The sequence below is a fragment of the Haliotis asinina genome, chromosome 1 (assembly GCF_037392515.1).
Source record: "Haliotis asinina isolate JCU_RB_2024 chromosome 1, JCU_Hal_asi_v2, whole genome shotgun sequence".
Classification (NCBI taxonomy): Eukaryota; Metazoa; Mollusca; class Gastropoda; order Lepetellida; family Haliotidae; genus Haliotis; species Haliotis asinina.
Genome location: NC_090280.1, coordinates 65,925,909 through 65,946,221, shown reverse-complemented (window position 1 = coordinate 65,946,221; position 20,313 = coordinate 65,925,909). Strand labels below are relative to the sequence as shown.

At 40.5% G+C, this 20,313-nt stretch overlaps 1 protein-coding gene across 1 annotated transcript in view; it reads left to right on the top strand.

The window, feature by feature from the left end:
* The window catches only part of LOC137296114 (serine/threonine-protein kinase Chk2-like), a 33,738-nt gene that overhangs the window by 9,798 nt on the left and 3,627 nt on the right, over positions 1-20,313 (top strand). Inside the window, exons 3-15 of the mRNA XM_067827803.1 lie at positions 2,184-2,262; positions 2,820-2,885; positions 3,171-3,261; positions 5,318-5,426; positions 5,933-5,986; positions 6,176-6,240; positions 6,879-6,978; positions 7,817-7,855; positions 8,003-8,050; positions 12,156-12,319; positions 13,958-14,073; positions 19,568-19,653; positions 20,163-20,237. Coding sequence (XP_067683904.1) covers positions 2,184-2,262; positions 2,820-2,885; positions 3,171-3,261; positions 5,318-5,426; positions 5,933-5,986; positions 6,176-6,240; positions 6,879-6,978; positions 7,817-7,855; positions 8,003-8,050; positions 12,156-12,319; positions 13,958-14,073; positions 19,568-19,653; positions 20,163-20,237 — 1,092 coding nt within the window. The remainder of the gene's footprint in view (positions 1-2,183; positions 2,263-2,819; positions 2,886-3,170; positions 3,262-5,317; positions 5,427-5,932; positions 5,987-6,175; positions 6,241-6,878; positions 6,979-7,816; positions 7,856-8,002; positions 8,051-12,155; positions 12,320-13,957; positions 14,074-19,567; positions 19,654-20,162; positions 20,238-20,313) is intronic.

The following is a 20,313-nucleotide window of genomic DNA, read 5'->3' as shown; positions in this document are numbered from 1 at the left end:
CTGGAAAAGTGTGGTACTTGTACAGTGCTGAGGCTTGTCTTGGTTCATGTCCAGGTCTGGAAGTGTGTGGTACTTGTACAGTGCTAAGGCTTACCTTGGCTCATGTTCAGGTCAGGTCTGGAAGTGTGGTGTGCTTGTACAGTGCTTAAGCTTTTCTTGGTTCATGTCCAGGTCTGGAAGTGTGTGGTACTTGTACAGCGCTGAGGCTTGTCTTGGTTCATGTCCAGGTCTGGAAGTGTGTGGTACTTGTACAGTGCTGAGGCTTGTCTTCGTTCATGTCCAAGTCTGGAAGTGTGTGGTACTTGTACAGCGCTGAGGTTTGTCTTGGTTCATGTCCAAGTCTGGAAGTGTGTGGTACTTGTACAGCGCTGAGACTTGTCTTGGTTCATGTCCAGGTCTGGAAGTGTGTGGTACTTGTACAGTGCTGAGGCTTGTCTTGGTTCATGTCCAGGTCTGGAAGTGTGTGGTACTTGTACAGCGCTGAGGCTTGTCTTGGTTCATGTCCAGGTCTGGAAGTGTGTGGTACTTGTACAGCGCTGAGGCTTGTCTTGGTTCATGTCCAGGTCTGGAAGTGTGTGGTACTTGTACAGCGCTGAGGCTTGTCTTGGTTCATGTCCAGGTCTGGAAGTGTGTGGTACTTGTACAGTGCTGAGGCTTGTCTTGGTTCATGTCCAGGTCTGGAAGTGTGTGGTACTTGTACAGCGCTGAGGCTTTTCTTGGTTCATGTCCAGGTCTGGAAGTGTGTGATACTTGTACAGTGTTGCGGCTTGTCTTGGTTCATGTCCAGGTCTGGAAGTGTGTGGTACTTGTACAGTGCTGAGGCTTGTCTTGGTTCATGTCCAAGTCTGGAAGTGTGTGGTACTTGTATAGTGTTGAGGCTTGTCTTGGTTCATGTCCAAGTCTGGAAGTGTGTGGTACTTGTACAGCGCTGAGGCTTGTCTTGGTTCATGTCCAGGTCTGGAAGTGTGTGGTACTTGTACAGTGCTGAGGCTTGTCTTGGTTCATGTCCAGGTCTGGAAGTGTGTGGTACTTGTACAGCGCTGAGGCTTGTCTTGGTTCATGTCCTGGTCTGGCAGTGTGTGGTACTTGTACAGCGCTGAGGCTTGTCTTGGTTCATGTCCAGGTCTGGAAGTGTGTGGTACTTGTACGGCGCTGAGGCTTGTCTTGGTTCATGTCCAGGTCTGGAAGTGTGTGGTACTTGTACAGTGCTGAGGCTTGTCTTGGTTCATGTCCAGGCCTGGAAGTGTGTGGTACTTGTACAGCGCTGAGGCTTTTCTTGGTTCATGTCCAGGTCTGGAAGTGTGTGATACTTGTACAGTGTTGCGGCTTGTCTTGGTTCATGTCCAGGTCTGGAAGTGTGTGGTACTTGTACAGTGCTGAGGCTTGTCTTGGTTCATGTCCAGGTCTGGAAGTGTGTGATACCTGTACAGTGTTGCGGCTTGTCTTGGTTCATGTCCAGGTCTGGAAGTGTGTGGTACTTGTACAGTGCTGAGGCTTGTCTTGGTTCATGTCCAGGTCTGGAAAAGTGTGGTACTTGTACAGTGCTGAGGCTTGTCTTGGTTCATGTCCAGGTCTGGAAGTGTGTGGTACTTGTACAGTGCTAAGGCTTGCCTTGGCTCATGTTCAGGTCAGGTCTGGAAGTGTGGTGTGCTTGTACAGTGCTTAAGCTTTTCTTGGTTCATGTCCAGGTCTGGAAGTGTGTGGTACTTGTACAGTGCTGAGGCTTGTCTTGGTTCATGTCCAGGTCTGGAAGTGTGTGGTACTTGTACAGTGCTAAGGCTTGCCTTGGCTCATGTTCAGGTCAGGTCTGGAAGTGTGGTGTGCTTGTACAGTGCTTAAGCTTTTCTTGGTTCATGTCCAGGTCTGGAAGTGTGTGGTACTTGTACAGTGCTGAGGCTTGTCTTGGTTCATGTCCAGGTCTGGAAGTGTGTGGTACTTGTACAGTACTGAGCCTTGTCTTGGTTCATGTCCAGGTTTGGTACTTGTACAATGTTGGGGCTTGTCTTGATTCACCTCCAGGTCTGGAAGTGTGTGGCTTTATTGGCCAAGAGGAAAATGTCAGTGTCAGGTCTTTTTTTTGTTTTGCTGCAAGTATATGCAAACACTTCTACTGTAATGTTATGAAACAGATTGCAAGTCATGCATTCATTCACCATGACACCTACCGGTATTTTCTGTTACAGCAAAACACCAGTACAGGAGTTCATGTGTTCCTTGAAGACACCAGCAGCAATGGCACTTTCATCAATGGAGAGAAAGTTGGTGAGGGCATCTGTTGAACTTGGGAATATCTGAACAAAACCATACATGGAAAAATCATACATGGACCACACCAGAATCTTGAATGATCTATCCAGTAGACTAATGGGAGTATTCTCCCAGTTCTGTTAAGATCAGTTTGGAATGCATCTTATTGTGAAGTTCTCACTACAACTCCATCACTGGATTTGTGGTGGCTTGTTAGTGGCTCATAGTAGTATTAAACCCAGTTAAGTCAATTACTGATTCTGATTTATTGAATGGAATTAGTTCTATCTTTTCGACAAGCAGGATTAAAGGCATTTTGATTTTTGTACACAAAATAATCAAAAGTGACTGGAGGGTGAGCAAAACCTATGATATTGAGTGTTCCTAAGCTAGGGATAAGTACATATTTTGTTTTGACATCACTGACCCATGCTATGGTTTAGGGAAAAGTAGGTTAGCTCTTCACACCGTCACTCAATACTGTGATGCATAACATTTGTAGCTGTATCTATATGAAACCCTCAGTCAACTCACTCACTTACTCAATCAGCTCATTCACCTTTTATTTCCAGGAAAAGGCAACAAGCAGGTTTTGAACAACAATGATGAAGTATCTCTGGCATTAAAGAAGAACAAAGGTAGGTCCTGTACAGCGACACTTTAAATGTGTGTCCTCCAGTGCTTTAAGCATTCGCCCATCATGCCAAAGGCCATGTTCAAATCCTTACATGGGTACAACGTGTGAAGCCTTGTTTAGTCTCTCTCTCTCTCTCTCATTCTCTCACTCTCACTCTCTCACTCTCAATCTCAATCTCAATAATGTACATGGACTCTGTCCTATCTATGGTGGATAATTACTGAAACCTTATTGTGAAAGTTGTGCGTGTGTTACAGAGTAATGAATGTGCTATTTCTGTTTCCAGCGTATGTATACATGGACCTGAAGTCAAATGAAGATGCAGATTTACCCAAAGAACTGACAGAAAAATACACATTAACAAAGACTCTTGGAAGGTAGGAATGTACCAGCAAGTCATTGAGTCGGTGCCCCTTCTCACTGCCTCAGAGCTTTTCTTTTCACAGTCTCCTGCTTCACTGGGGAGACATAGTACAGCTATAAAGTCGCCTTTTTCTTCCAAGATTCAAAATGACATTATGCAATTAATATCAATTTTTTACGAAAATATGCACTCACATTCCTCACATCGAAATAGAAATATCAGAAGAGATGGGTAAATATGTGAAGCCTTAAAGTGCCACCCTTAGCCTATGATGAGTTTGGAGCCAATTAACACTGGTCCCTGGTTTAGTCCCACTCTTAAAGATACCAAAGTGAATTTTAATGCTCGGGATAGTATATGAAGGATATGGGACACCTGCATTATGCCTGTTTAATTGACAAATTCTTGCAATGAAATCCTTCCCATATATATCTATAATTTAACAATGCAGGACTAACAAATGAATCTTTCAATGTAGGACAAAGCTGATACACACTAAAAAAAATCCTCAGTTTTTGTTTCAAACAATGGCTGTTTTCTGAGCACAGCAGTCTTTTTCCCACCTAGTATATTGTGGTGGATATCACCTCCACATTGGTGACAAAGACTAATTTTTGTTTGGTTGTAAAAATTGGAGATTAGTGTATCCATGTTGTGTCCGAAACATACGCCATGGTGTGTTTATATGCTAATGGAATCTTTGGAAAGTATAATAATGATAATAATAAGGTACATGTATGGGGTTAATGCAAAAAAATTATTTACATATACAGTCAGGCCGCGTTAATCCGAACACGTCCGTTTTTCATCAAAAACGTTCTGATAGTGAAACGTACGGACTACTGAAATGAACTTTTATGAACACATCTACAGTAGGGTTACTTCCCTTTGACATGGCGATACAAAAACATACGAACGTATACAAGTTGGCTGAATGTGCGATGTGGTGTTTGGGGGCAAGAAATCAACTTTCACGTTGGTCAGTTTGACATTGGCATACTTGTGACTAGCAGCATTGTTACGAAGTGAGGTCACGTGTCAACCACGTGATTGCATCTGTCTGTCAAACGATCATACCAATCACAAAACATATCCGATGTCCGAAATTGTGCTCTTGCCGATAGACTGTCTGAATTCTTGACCAAAATGTTTACACATAAGATCAAAGTTGGCTTTAAGGTTTTCTCTTTTTTTTTGTGCGGCAGTAATTTCACATCTTTTACGCCTAGGGGCGGGACTTTTCCATTATGACTGACAAGCGTCAGCTGATCTCATTTTGACACGATCAGTGTTTTATACAGGAAGTAACCATGACAGGTATTACTCCAACTAACCAAAAGTGAGACCAACTAATTGATCAAAATCACAAACTAACGACATCTCCAACTCGCAAGTGTCACTTAACAATTACCACTGAATGGGGCTCATAGTGTGAAGGGATTATCCCAACCTTTTTGATGCACCGCCGGATTAATGAAGCGAAACTATGTGTAATTAGCTAATCTGTTACCGCTGATTAATGTTCGGATACGGAGAGTGAAGCACCGGATTACTGAATCAACAGGTAATGAGTTTACATAGTAAACAAGATTGGTTACAGTTAGCTATCGTTCGGATATCGTGGGAATCGGAATGTCGGGGTCCGGACTAACGCGGCCTGATTGTACTATCTGTACCTGTGAAACAGCTAGGTAAATACTATATTTGTTGGGGAAACAGATATATATTCATGTGCGCTTTCAACTTTGGATTGTCTCAGTGTTTAATTCTTGAGAGGTCAAAGGGACATTCCCAGTGAGGATTCAATGGCAGAAATGCTTCATCCTAAAATGGGGACTGAATGACCACTATGGCAGGACAGCAAGACGACCAGCCTTGACTTGTTACTGTGTAGATGATAGTCTCCCAGTAAGACCCACAAAAACCAGCTGTTAACCAGCCAGTGGGAATTCTCAGATATGAAATGCCTCCCCAATACAGATCTTGTAGGGTTTCACTGAAATGAAAGGAACCCAACCATCAGAGGTTTTTATGAAATATGCAGTTAGGTGTTCTGCATTATTTTCCAGGGGTGCTTGTGGGGAGGTGAGGTTAGCATTTGCGAAAGGATCATGTGAAAAGTATGCATGCAAGATAATCTCCAAGAAGAAATTCTCAGTTGGAGGGAAGTCACAGTTAGTAAGTAAATAATGATTGGATTTGCAACTGTTTTCAAGATCTATTTTGCCCTTCTTTGAAGGTTACTTGAGACCTTATGAATCACACCTTTATGAATATTAATATTTATACACAATACAGTCATTACCATGAGAAGGCAACACTAAACATGCCGACACGCCCTGAATTAAATATAGTGGGCAGGCAACACTAAACTTGCTGACACGTCCTGAATGAAATATCTTGAGCAGGATGAGAAAAGCTCACAGTAATTATAATCTTTGCATTTTCAACAATGCACAACAGGAGATTTAATGTGATTGATGAATTATACTTTGTGATGAGTTTTCTCAAATGCAAAATATTTACCAAGTCTAATATATAGATTCGCTGAATTGATATGAATGTAGTTTATATCTGTGCATGTTGCTTGTAAACGTCCTGTCCCCAAACCAGACTCTTCGAGAGGCGTGTGTACTCAAGTCTCAAGAAAATAAAGTATTCTCACAATCAGGAAATGTTTTCAGAACATGGCGTCCCAGGTTATGAGCGAAGTGAAAATACTAAAAGCATTAAAACATGTGAGTATGCTAATATGGTTTCCAGATTAATCATTTGAAAGAGTTTGTCTTGTGGATGTGTTTGTTGTACGGAGTATCATTTTGAAAGAGTTTAAGAGATGAATTAAGTTTTTTCAGTTCTTGCTGAAACATGCATGATTTTCCTGTGTTATCCTATTTCAGATATACTTGATCTGTTTACTTTTCCAGCCGTGTATTATCAGAATCGAGGATTTGATAGACAATCCTGATACTCTCTACATCCTTCTTGAGCTGTAAGTATACATACATATGCTGGTCAACATTCAGAACAGAAGGGTTGCCACCTGGCAAGAAATATATTTCCCACTAAACCACAGGTCCAATGAGTGGACAAGAATTTCTGGTCCTGTGTGTACTTCACTGGTCCAAAATAACATTCATAGATTTACAAAGCTATAAACTCAAAATTCACTGGCTACCACTGGACCAGAACCACTTCAGGTTTATCATTTAGTTGTTTGATGAATTCTTACTTGCCAGCGTCCACAGGACCAGTGTAAATTTGGCACACTGCTACGTTTGTAGTTGTTATTGAGTTCATATCTTGCTGTATGTACTTATGTCCAGGGAGCACTGGGGAAGCCAAGTGGTTATCACGTTGAAGGCCTGGGTTCGATTCCCCACATGGGTACAGTGTTTGAAGTCTATTCATACAGTTCCCTGTTGTGATATTGCAGGACTATTGCTAAAACAGCGGAAAACCAAACCCATTCACTATTGTATCCACATTCTGGTGCTGACTGGCACATCAGTACTTTCCCCTAGTAACCTGCTTAACTGTAGCAATTCTGATCCTGTACATGTGTACATAACCTAGGCACTTGTTACTGGCATGCACATCCTGATGCCCTGTTTTGTGTGTACTCTCCAGTGTGGAAGGGGGAGAGCTGTTTGACCGGGTGGTTAGTGTGGGGCAGTTTGACGAGCCCACAGCCAAACTGCTCTTCTACCAGATGGTTGCTGCCTGTAAGGTAAGGATGTGTCTATCTGAGAGGGAATACAAGCATGTAGGCTGCCACAATTTGTTTTGATTCATTGAAAATCAAATCTCATGCCTTACGTTTGTTTTTTTCGATAACCATCATCACTATTTCAGTTTGCTATTTGAAAAACTACTTTAATTATTTCAGCCAGATCATAATTTTGACTCCCAACTCGATCAGCTTCAAGGACTGAAATAAGACAAAATATGATTGGTTGACACCTGGTTAATTATCCAGTGAGAAGTGTTATTAGTAGACATAGTCACATTGATGGATTTTCTGCTAAAAAGCTGACTCTGACAACAAAATCTGATGTTTTTACTTGTTTATAGAATCAAAAAGAAAATGATCGGATTGACGATAAAATGTCTAAATCTATGCGGTTTGAGATCTTGGTGAATCATTGCAGCACTACAGGCAAGCGAGATTCATTTCCAAGATAATCTTCAAGACCTTATGATTTCCTGTAGCGTCAATGATTCACAATGCAGAATCCACTCATGATGTCCTCGTCAGTTTGTTTAAGTCTACAGCTGTTTGACCATCTTCTGTAGGTTATTGTCCATTTGAGGGGCAGTCAGGTGGTCTAATGATTAAAGCGTTCCCTGGTCATGCCAAAAACCAGGGTTCCATACCCCACATAAGTACAATGTGTGAAGCCTGTTTCTGGTGTTCCCTGTCAAGATATTGCTGGAATATTGCTAAAAATGGCATAGACCCATACTCACTTACTTTTGTGCAGTAGTATCTTGTTTTTTCTGTAGGTTATGTACAGATATGTATAAAGAGAGAAGGAAAGATTGCAATTATGCATTGTTGCTTTCAGTACTTGCATGACCAGGGTATTACTCATCGAGACTTGAAGGTATGTACAATCTTTCTCCTTAAAGTCGTTTGCTTTCCTCTGTGTTCACATCATGCTTATGAGTTGAAAATAAAATCAGTCATGAAAAGAACCAATTGATTTCAAAACTAATTAAAACGCATGATTAACTTCTGTCTTTATTTTCAGCCAGAAAATATATTGTTGGCCTCCGACTCAAATGACACTGTGATAAAGGTAAGTAGCACCACCTTCCTGACAGCATCCAAAAGTACATCAGTTTACCTCTCCTTTTGATGGTAGCCGATGAAATAGTATTGTTGTCAGATTCCACAAGCAATTGCTTCTTATTACTGTCTTCTGTGAGAACAAGCTACTAACCATTACAGACAGACAGATTTTTATTCAGTATGAGGCCTGTGGCCCAAAAGATTTAGGGTTACAAAATATCCCTGCACATTGAACATATTTGTATAAAGTACAAGATCTTGACATAAGTAAATTATATATTATTTTTCCTTATTTGTTCTGCTTTGTGTAAAAAGATTGAAGGTTTATGTAATATATCATAATGTGAGACGTAATTATGGAGACAAAGTTTTGTTGAGAGGTGGACTTGATATATTTACCAATAAGTGTATTACGGAGAGAACTATAAGCTTCACAGATTAAAACTAAATGATAATCAATTTTCAATAAAATATTTGTTTTTTGATAAACAGAGAGGACAAAGTCTTTCTTGATATGGTATAGCTTGGCGTCTTCCAGTGTTGACAGCTATTCTAAAGTTACTGCAACTGAAGTGTGATAAAATCCTTTTTACGTGAGATGGTAGTGGTGAGTTCAGATAGTATTCAACAGTGAGTAGGGATATATATTGTTTATATGAATAAGAGTCTGGTAAGTTATGAACATTTACATTCCAGGTTTGTTGTAGATTGTCAAATAGTCTCTACTTGAACATTGATAGGAAAATATTTTTATCACCAACATCTTGGGAGATCCATACATGTCCAAATCCGAATCTAAATGAAATATATTTGATGTTTGTAGCATAACAGGTGCGTCCCATGTCATCAAGGGCATTAAGCATTCTGTAGCACTGTGCCATAAAAGGCGACTCAGCTTGTCGTAAGAGGCGACTAACGGGATCGTGTGGTCAGGCTCGCTGACTTGGTTGACACATGTCATCGGTTCCCAATTACGCAGATCGATGGTCATGTTGTTGATCACTGGATTGTCTGGTCCAGACTCGATTATTTACAGACCACCACCATATAGCTGGAATATTGCTGAGTGCGGCGTAAAACTAAAACTCACTCACTCTGTAGCACTGATAGGGGAGTCTCTCCGGGCCCATTTGTATCAGTCTACACTAGTACCTGACAGCTCTTCACCAAGCACCATTACATTACATGTATGTTTTGACACTTTGAGCAGAGATTTGCACATTTATACATGGGCATCTTCACTTATATTGCAGTAGTTATATCCCCAGATTTCAGAGCCATAGCAAAGGACAGGCGTGACAATACTATCGAAAATCTTGCACAGATCTTTACAAGAAATATCACCAAGTGTCCTCTGATATCTATGTATAGCTATCATAGCTTTAGAGCTCTGGGAAGCTAAAGAAATTTGAGCCTGAGTCCATATCAGTTTGGTGTAAATATAATGCCTAGATATCTGTAGAAAGGTACAGCTTTATTATTTTCGCCGTTGTATGTCCACTTTTCATAGCTTCTTAGGGTCCACCATTTCTAAAAAACATGACTTTTGTTTTCTCCAAGTTCACTTTCATTCCTGTTTCGAAGCAAAATAATTTCAGAGCATCTATTTTCTTTTGGAGTTGAATGGCTGAGTACGCTACTGATGATACATCATCTGCAAACATTATAGCAAAAACATTTTTAAAATCTTGCGAAATAAAAACACCTTCTCCTCCAACGTCTTCCAGTTGTTTTAGAAGCTTATTGATGAATATAACAAATAGCTGGGGACTCAAAATACAACCTTGACGGGTGCCAATATTACACTTGAACCAATCTGTTAATCCTCTTGAACCTCTCACACAGGCACACAGGCACACAGGCACACAGGCTTGAATACATAGATGAGAGTATATTATAAAATTTTCCATTAATTCCAATATCTTTCAAACTTTGTAATAGAATATCATGCCTTACAATGTCAAATGCCTTTGAAAAGTCCACAAAACCACAATAAAATCTCCCTTTCCTTTTTCCAATATATTTCTGTATCATTGCTTGTAGGCTAAATATATTGTCAATAGTTGAGTAATTTGATCTGAAACGTGCTTGCAGCTCATCAATAATTGCATTGTCCTCACAAAAAGTCATGAGTCTCTGATTTAATATAGATGTAACTATTTTACACATGGTATCAATCAATGAAATTCCTCTGTTGTTGTTAACATCATTCTTGTCTCCAGATTTAAAAAGAGGGCAAATAATGCTTCTATTCCAAGCAGTAGGAAATACACCACTGTCAAATATCTGTTCGAAAATGACTGTAAATGTGGGTAAAATAGTACTTGTATTTTTAAATTATTCTGTGACAACTCCATCAGGTCCAGGTGATTTATTATTTGCTAACTTTTGGATATGTTGTTTGACTTCTTGGCTGCTAACAGGCTGATTTAATACTGCTCTAGTACCAGTATCATCTTTGTCAGTAATGGGAGGTAAAGATGGTGGATTTTCTGTTTGGAGGAGAGATGAAAAAGTGATCTGTCCATTCCTGAGTACTGATTCCATCTATCATGAGTGATTGTCTCCCCTGTTTCAGCAATTTCCAGAATAATTTAGGGTTTCCTCTCGCATCAATTAGTTTTTGTTTCTGTGTATCCGGGTAAGATTGTCTTTTGATAAATGCTTTCTTGAATTTAGTGTGTAGCGTAGATGAATTTAAAAGCTTTCTGTTTGGTTATCGATCATTTTACAGTGTACGGATAAAAACTAAGAAATTTGGTCGACATAGTGGTGGCGTAACAATCTTCATCAAAGAATTGTGGCTGAACAGAGGATATTTAACTAGAATATATGAACATATAAATACTATAATAAATATAAATACTGTGGTTTTTCTGTTCAAAACTTCAAGATTAGGTAGTGTAAACGATACAATACTGATTCTAACTTCCCTTTCACCTGAAAACTCTCCCATCTATGAGGACACAGATAACGATGGCATGTCTGTTTTGGAGGATTATTTGACTCAGATAGTTTATGACCACCCAGATAAAGGGCACAGGCCTCAGATACTTGTAATAATTTTGGCAAGAAACTGATCGAAATGTGCAAATTATTTGGCATTCACATTTTGAACGGGAGGTGTTATCAAGACATGCAAGGTGAATATACATGTATCACTTATAATGTGGCCAGCACTGTTGAGTACATGATAGCCTCGTAAAGCCTATATCCGTTTATATCGGACTTTGGTATTGGTACACAAGATGACTCGAACCATTTTCCAGTCTTCTGTAGGTTTGATTTCAGACATCCAGGCTCCAACAACATACACACCCAAGACCAATGTGAATCAGGTGGCAATGATACAACCCCCTGGTCACGATATGTCTGGAAAGAGGAGAATAGTGCAGCCTTTAAATATAAGTTCAAAGAGTTAAATTGCCTACAAAAAGATGAAATTGATCACTTAATACCAACAGATGTGAACACTGCGTTATGTTTACTTGTTCATGTTTACCAAAAAGCAGCATCTATAAACAAGAGAGTTTACTTTCCTAGTTCAAATCATTATCACAAGCCAAAATTATCTAGTCAACCTCCCTGGTGGGACACTGAGCTCGAAGACTTAAGGAGTGAGAAATACCGTGCTTGAGGAACAACAGAGATCAGAACTTGGATTTTAACCTATTCAGGGAGCTATGCACTGCTAACCATTACTGGACAAGTAATCAATGAGAGCATCTAACCACCAATCTGTTCCTGGATAAGTAATCAATGAGAGCATGTTCGTACCATCCATTACTGGACAAGTAATCAATCAGTGCATTTGACTGTCATCCATTCCTGGACAAGTAATCAATGAGAGCATCTAAGCAACCAATCTGTTCCTGGATAAGTAATCAATGAGAGCATGTTCCTACCATCCATTACTGGACAAGTAATCTGTTGTTTAAAATGTGAACCTAATTGTTTCTTTGAAATCAAAGATTTTACAATTGTTTTCTGCAAGGTAAAATTACTTCTTTTGAGAGTAAACTGTTTTTTTGACACTGCAGAAAGACATGTGGTTGCATATAATGCAGATGTAAATCCTTGGTTTGGTTGATTGTCTTGTTGACTTCAATTAGGTGACAGATTTTGGATTATCCAAGTTTGTCGATGCTGGGTCTCTGATGAAGACTTTCTGTGGCACACCTACCTACTTGGCACCAGAGATCCTGATCACTGCTGGAAGTGGAACATACACCAAAGCCATTGATGCCTGGAGTCTGGGAGTTATCCTTTTTATTATGTGAGTGGTACGACTCATATCTCCCAGTGTTAATACACATAAGAAATTTCCAGACATCTCAAAGTATTGCCAATATATATGGGGATGGGAGGGGAGGGGAGGTAGCCTAGTGGTTTAAGTTTTCGCTAGTCCCGAAGACCCAGGTTTGATTCCCCACATGGGTACAATGTTCTGGTGTCCCCTGCCGTGATATTGCTGGAATACTGGAATAAAAGTGGCGTAAAACTAAATTCACTCACTCACTCACTCCAGTGTATGTCATTGGATGGATTATGATACCCATGTTTATTAACTACCATTGTCCTTTTCCAACAAACTGCCTTTAAGGAAATAATCATGCAGTATTTGTTAAAACCCTTAGCTAATCTGTAAAGAAAACTGTTGAAAATTATAGTGAACCCTTTCTTCAGTGCCACTGGATTGTTTAAAGGTGTATCTTGGGTCTCGCACTGTTTACCTTTTTAGTTAGCAAACATCTACCTTTTGTCCTGTTGTCACATTGTCTATCATTTCAACTCGTGAAGGTCTGGGTTAGAACAGGCCTTCAGCAACCCATGCTTGCCATAAAGGGCAACTATACTTGTCGTAAGAGGTGACAAACGGGATTGAGTAGTCAGACTCACTGATTTAGTTGACACAGGTCATCAGTTCCCAATTGTGCAGATCGATGCTCATTTTGTTGATCACTGGATTGTGTGGTCCAGACTCAATTATTTACAAACCACCGCCATATAGCTGGAATATTGCTGAGTGCGGCGTAAAACTAAACTCACTTACTCAATCGCTCTGTTGTTTCAGTAAGTTGAGGGAGAGTGAGGTAGCTAAGTGGGTGAAGTGTTTGCTCATCATGCATAAGACAAAAGTGGGTTCCCATCATGGGTACAAAATGTGAAGCCCATTTCTAGTGTTCACCCACCATGATATCGTTGGGATATTGCTGGAACAGGGTGAAACTGAAACTCACTCACTCACTCACTCACTCACTCACTCACTCACTCACTCACAACATCAGCTTTGTGAACTTTCCTGACTTACTTAGTGTGTTTGCCATAATACGCTGGATGTGTGGTCTGTCTCTTTCTGGAGCAGGAGACAGACACAAGAAAAGAACAGCTAGGAATCGCATACAAAAACAACATTTACATCACAGTTATTTTGGTGTAATTGAGATGGAAAACGTCATGTACACTTCAAAGCAACAAGCATAGAATGTGAAGACACAAAAACATTGTTTGACAATTCAAGTATTCAGGATGTATTTAAACAAAGTAAAACGTGGAGTTATGAAGCACCCATAAAATCAAATACTTGTAAACTTTTTTTCATCAACAATTACTAAAACAGCTAATACATTGTTTTTATATTCTCTAAGAATAATTCATAAATATAAACCTGTAACTACATAGTGTGTTAAATATTTCTATCTGTTATCTTTCACATTCATAAAAGCTAATAAATGCAATCACTGAGTTCCTTTATTTTTAACATTCATTTGCATCCATCTGATCCAGATGGATGTTTATTATTTGCATCCATCTGATCCAGATGGATGTTTATTATTTGCATCCATCTGATCCAGATGGATGTTTATTATTTGCATGCATCTATTGATGACTGTGTTTTTGGTTTCTGTTGCAGGCTGTCTGGCTATCCACCTTTCTCTGATGAAAGGAAGGATATGGACCTCCCCAAACAGATCATGGGTGGACACTTTAGCTTCCCCACACAGTACTGGGAGGGGGTGCCAGAAACAGGTCAGTTGCAGCTGGTGGGGGTGGGGCAAGTGACACGCCATATCATTTGCTGTATCCATTTTTTCATGCATGTGGGAATTACCACTTGAAAGGCAAATATTAGTAGTGATCTTTTCAAGATTACATTTCTCATTATCCAAGAAGTTTTGTTTTGATTTGTTATTGTTTTACGCTATTCAAGCTGCATGGCGGCGGTATGTAAATAGTTTAGTCTGGACCAGACAATACAGTTGTCAAGTGCATGAGCATTGATCTACATGATTGGGATACAGTGTCATGTGTCAAACAATTCACCGAGTCTGACCCTCTTACGACCAACACAGGTTGCTGAAAACTAATTTTAGCCCAGACTTCCACAGGTTAGTTAACGTTGAGCAATATATTGCCTCCAGTGAGTAGCACGCCTTAACCAACTGCTTCATACTGCCTCAGACTAGATCCCTGGTTCAGACCAGATCCCTGTGACTGCCTTGCGTCAGCCAGTATAGATAGGCTTAGAATTGATCTCCAGCAACCCATGCTTGTCAAAAGCGGTAATTTTGGGATGGAATAGTCAGGCTTGCCGACTTGGTTGACATATTGCATCCCTGGTACAAAGATTGATGCTCATGATTTTGTCTATTTTTCCTTATCCTGACTCATGCTTAATTGCTTATCTCCTCTTCTTGGCGAAGGTAGTGGAACACCTGAATTCTCTTGAAGTTCCTTTCTAAAAGAAGTGGACGTAAAATATTACCTCCCTTGCCCTCCACATGGTCAGCTGACCGCCATGATACTTTACTCTCTCCCTATGAGGGCGGCTGGAGGCACCTGGGGGTCCCGCACACGTTGATAAGTCTTTCATTCTTTTGTTTTTTCTTAATGAATTTGTGCTGTATGCGGTTTTTGGCTTGTATATATTTGTTATTATTATACAACTTGTGATTATTGTGTCTATTTCTATTGTGTGTATTTTCAGTGCAGATTATGGCTATCGGCATTGATACGCACATACTTTGCCGGGTGTGTAAACCTTTATGTTCTGCTCATACTCATATATTTAGCTTTAAATTGTCTGAAGCAAAATTCTTATTATATTTACAGTCTGTGCACAGACGTGCTAGAGATAAGCAACGTCGGCTCACATTAGCCATGTCTAAATCTAGTGAAATAAAGTTGGGTAACGTTTTATCATTGATGCTGAGATTCATTCCAGCGAGATGCCAGCCGTATCTCCAAGGTTGTGTCCAGGGTCAGGCAAGTCCCCTCCCAAGACTCGGAAGAGACCATCTGTTGAGACAGGACCATCTCAGGCTAAGAAAACTAAGAAGTCGAAGCCTTCATCTGTAAGATCATCGCAGAATCATTCCTCTTTGATGAAGAAATCATTCAGGGTGGAGATAGTCCCCTTAGAAGAACGTCAATATTTTATTGGGATCGTTGGCGATCTATGAATTCGTCCTACTCTAGGAAGAATTAAGTTAGACATCATCATGATATGTCTCCGGAAGAAGCCTTATTTTCGGACTCGAAAGTCACATCATGGATCACAGATGGTTTAAACCTGGTTTCCCCATCTAAGGATACTGCTCAACACATACAAGATGAAGAATAACGACATCAATACATTAACAGCCTTTAATCGCATGTCATTTCTCTCTTCATCACATGGAGCCATTCATCAGAGCGCCTGAGGTCGACAAAGGTTATAAATAAAGTCATCAACTCAGCCCGCAGCAGATATTTTAAGGTGGAAGACAGGAGACTGGCGGAATTTGACACTACTACGAGGCGAACTTTCTTCAGATTAGCTAGATCTAGAGCCATCAACAAGACTCTCATCGCTAATGTCCGCCGTGTCATGGAGTGAGAACTTCACAAAGCCTTTGTATCAAGCCCCATGGTCTGCACCTACGGTATTCGATGGAAGGATTGAAGGGATAGCAAGATCGGTTACTCAAGATTCAAGGGAAGTTATGATGATAAAATCCATCAAAATTTTGACTTTGACCAGGGTTCAAAGAGCAAGGGACAAGAAACTCAACGCTCGAGGGGAGAAATCGTCTTCTTCCTTTCATCGCACCTATGGAGGATATAAATGATCTCAGACGTCAGGAACATCGTCTAGGTGCGGTGGAGGGAGTTAACACTGAAGATCAGGTTCGGAACGACTGGACTCTTCCACCCCCAGCCGTTCCTGTAAAAACCGTCTCAAGTGGGTGGACGTCTTCAACGCTACTGGGAAAATTGGGGAATCCTCAACGACAACTGTGTCATGAATATTCTATGAGACAGCTACAAGATTCTGCTGGAGGATGCACCACTACTCACAAAACTACCAACTCCCATCATCTACGCAGACAATCAACTAGACAAGTTGACTGATGCTATATCAACACTGTTGCAGAAGGGAGCAGTAGAAGTAATACAGTCACAGAGTCTAATGCCCAGCTTTTACTCCCTAATCTTCTTAGTACCAAAGAAGAATTCCAGAGAGAAATTCCGTCTCATTTACAACATGATACAATTCAACAAAAAGTTTCTACGGAAGCCAGAACATTTCAAGGTGGTACATTTTCCTCATCTAAGACTCCTTATCAGACCAGCAGACTATCTAACCATCATAGATCTACAAGATGCATACCTGCATATCCTGATACATCGAGAATCCAGGAAATATCTACGTTTCCTTTTCAGTGGACAGCATTATCAATGGACAGTCCTACCGTTTGGAATATCTTCGGCCCCATGGCTATTTACAGAGATAACCAAACCCATCGTCAATTATCTACACCTCGGGGGCTACGTAGTGCGTTTTATCTGGACGACGGCATCAACGGAAAAGTCAACCATATGTGTGATTCCTAAGACTTTGTCTACAGCTTTCAAGACAGCAACCAAGTTTCAACAGCAACATGTACCGCCTACAATTAGACTTCACAATCAGGCTACTAACACAACTGGGTAAGTTTGTAAATCACCTAAAGTCGAACTGGAACCTCAACAAGATATCAAATTCCTCGGGATTTGTTTCATCAACCACCTCTACGTAGACACATCTCTACAATGATGGGAAGCTCATCCAGGAAATGAGGTAGCAGCAGGAATCTGGAACAAAGAGGAACAGGCTCTTCACATCAACCAGCTGGAAATGAAAATGGCAAGTTATGCCATCCACCACTGGTCGACAGCATTGAGAGTTATTGATGATCCACACGGACAACTCAACAGTAGCTTTTAACATAAAAAAACAAGGGTCAACAAGATCACTATCTCAACTACACCTAACATTTCAACTGTTCAACTTAGTCGACAGTCTGAATCTTCAAGTAAAAGCATGTCACATACCAGGAGCCTGCAACGTCATTGCAGACGCCCTATCTTGTTCCCTTCGTCCTTCTCCAACAGAATGGATGCTGCACCAGGAAGCATTTCAGCTAATCAGTTTCGAATCTCCGCAAATAGACCTATTTGCAGCAAGAATCAACAAACAGACAATAACCTTTGTGTCGCCAGTACCAGATCCCTTAGCCTGGGCAACGGACGCTCTCAGCATTCCATGGGAAGGACTAAACACATAGACGTTTCTCCCTCCAGTATTGGAAACGGTTTGAGACATATGCCAGGTAAAAAGGGATTTTCGATGAACAAAGTGACTCATCCTCAAATAGCAGATTATTTATGTTATTTACGTCATTCTAAGGGTCTGAAAGGTTCTACATTATCTACATACTTAGCAGCTCTCAGCTCAGTTATCACCATGGGAACACGGACCAAGCTGACTTAAGTACCAGAGCTTCTTGCCTTACTACATTCGTTCAAGTTTGAAGATCAACAACACAGATTTAGAGCTCCAGCGTGGGATCTAAATATTGTACTCCAACATCTCACAAGTGATGCATATGAACCACTTGATGGGACTTCAATTGAAATGTTGACTACAGCTACAGCTGCAAGAATGTCAGAAGTTCATGCTCTAGACTTTATTAGAAGGAAGTTTGATACAAGTCACAAAGAAAGCTCATTTAGGTCTAAGATGCGATTTCATAGCAAAGAATCAACTGTGGGTTCAACCGGATAGTCAGTTCCACATATCGGCTTTGTCTTCAATCCTAGGACCTCACGATACACAGGATTTATCATGATGTCCGGAGCATTGAAAATATACAAATATACAAGTCTAGAAGACAACGGTTCAAGCGCCTATTTATCCCTATATCTACTGAGACACACACGGAAGTATCCCACAACACTGTCTCAGTGTGGATCAGAGCTGTTATACTTAGAACATATAAAGCAGCAGGATTAGACCCTCCGAGAGCCTCTAACCCACATGAAGTCAGAGCCCTAGCCTCTACACTAGCGCTACATGGAAATTGCTTGCTATCAACTATTATGGAAGGCTGTTTTTGGAAGTCAAATACAGTATTTACCAACCATTATCTGAGAGACATAGCCACGGAGGACATCACTGGCAATCATCAGTTAGGAGCACTAGTTGTTGCTCAGCAACTAACAGTTCCCCGACGGCGCAGACTTAACTCACCCAATTTATCACGTGACTTATGGAAGCCAGACTAGCTTCAACAGACTAGCATAAGTGATTACGACCTTGTATTCATAATGAAGATATCTAAACATGAAGACAGGTCGCATCTAGTTTCGATTGTTATCATGATATTTAGTTGCATCAGAAATTAACAGGACACTAGCTATGTTAGTGTCATCATGTACCAGTCAACAAAGCCTTTTTTCAACTGGATGTGATTTCCCCCAAAATCTACAACGAATATGAGAAGAATAAGACTGAATTATCCTCGTTACAAGTTCCCATTAGGGGGGAAATTATTGGACGTAATTTGCAACAGACAGCAGAATCCAGCATGGTCTGACCCACCACCATTTCCGTTGGATTCTGTAAGCAATGAAACATGAGTCAGGATAAGGAAAAATATTGAATTTTCTTAATAAAATTGATATTTTATACTTATCCTGACTCATGGCGAAAGCCCCCCCAGCCGTCCCTCACAAACACACTGAATTCTCATATTCTTGCGTCAGGCGATTTAAGGAAAGTGTGAAGTATCATGGCAGTCAGCTGACCATGTGGAGGGCAAGGGAGGTAATACACGGGTGAGTGTGAATTTTACGTCCGTTTCTTATAGAAGGGAACTTCAAGGGATTTCAGGTGTTCCACTACCTTCTCCAGGAAGAGGAGATAAGTGATTAACCATGAGTCAGGATAAGTATAAAATATCAGTTTTATTCAGAAAATTACGTTTTTACAAACTGATTATTGCTAGACTCGAGTATTTACAACCTGCCACCATATAGCTGGGAAACTGTTTTGTGTGGCAGTAAACGACAAGCATACAAACCAAAATGCCTTCCACAATAGATGGTCCAAGGATACTGGATTATTAACCCACTGTGAGTCTTACAGTTTTCACATGTTGTAACTACAGTGTGTTTAATTCTTTCATTCAATTCAATTCAATTCTTTAACCGGTTTCAGCCATAGATTTGATCAAGAAGCTGATGACGGTGGATCCGAAGAAGAGAATCACACTGTCTGAGGCCTTGCAACATCCATGGTTTAGGGTGAGTTGTCGTGGTAAGAGATTTCATTTCTGCAGTGTATTTGGAACTCACAGCACTAAAGATGCAGGGCAGGAAGACGTTCATTTACCATGTCCGTGGAGGGATTTCATGGTTGTCTATGTGCAACAAACAGAAATATGTTGTCTACAATAAGTATGAATCCCTTCCCTTGATAATGCTTCTTGAGTTGTCATCAACTGTACCAAATGGATGGCTCATTCATTCAGCTTTCTGTGTGGTAGTTAAGGCATTCACTTGTCATGCTGAAGCTGATTCCACACATGGGTACAATGTCACAAGCACATTTCTGATGTACCCTGCTGTGATGTTGCTGGAACATTGCTAAAAGCGATGCAAAACTAAGTCCACTCACTCACATTTTCATTCAACATCAAATTGTTATGGTGTGATGACAGTGGTCAAAGTAGCATTAAACAAAATCATGCACACTCTGATGGAAAGACCTAGATATTCTGATTGATGTCAGGGTTGCTGTTGTATGGTTTTAGGATGAGGAGATGAAGATCAAGGCCAATAAACTGATGTACCCGGAAGCAGACGGAATGGTGCCTCCAACAATGGTGGTCAGTAGTCATCCACTGTCTAACAGATGCATTGTCCATGTGATGCTCACAGTTTAGGAAATGAAATGAAATGTCT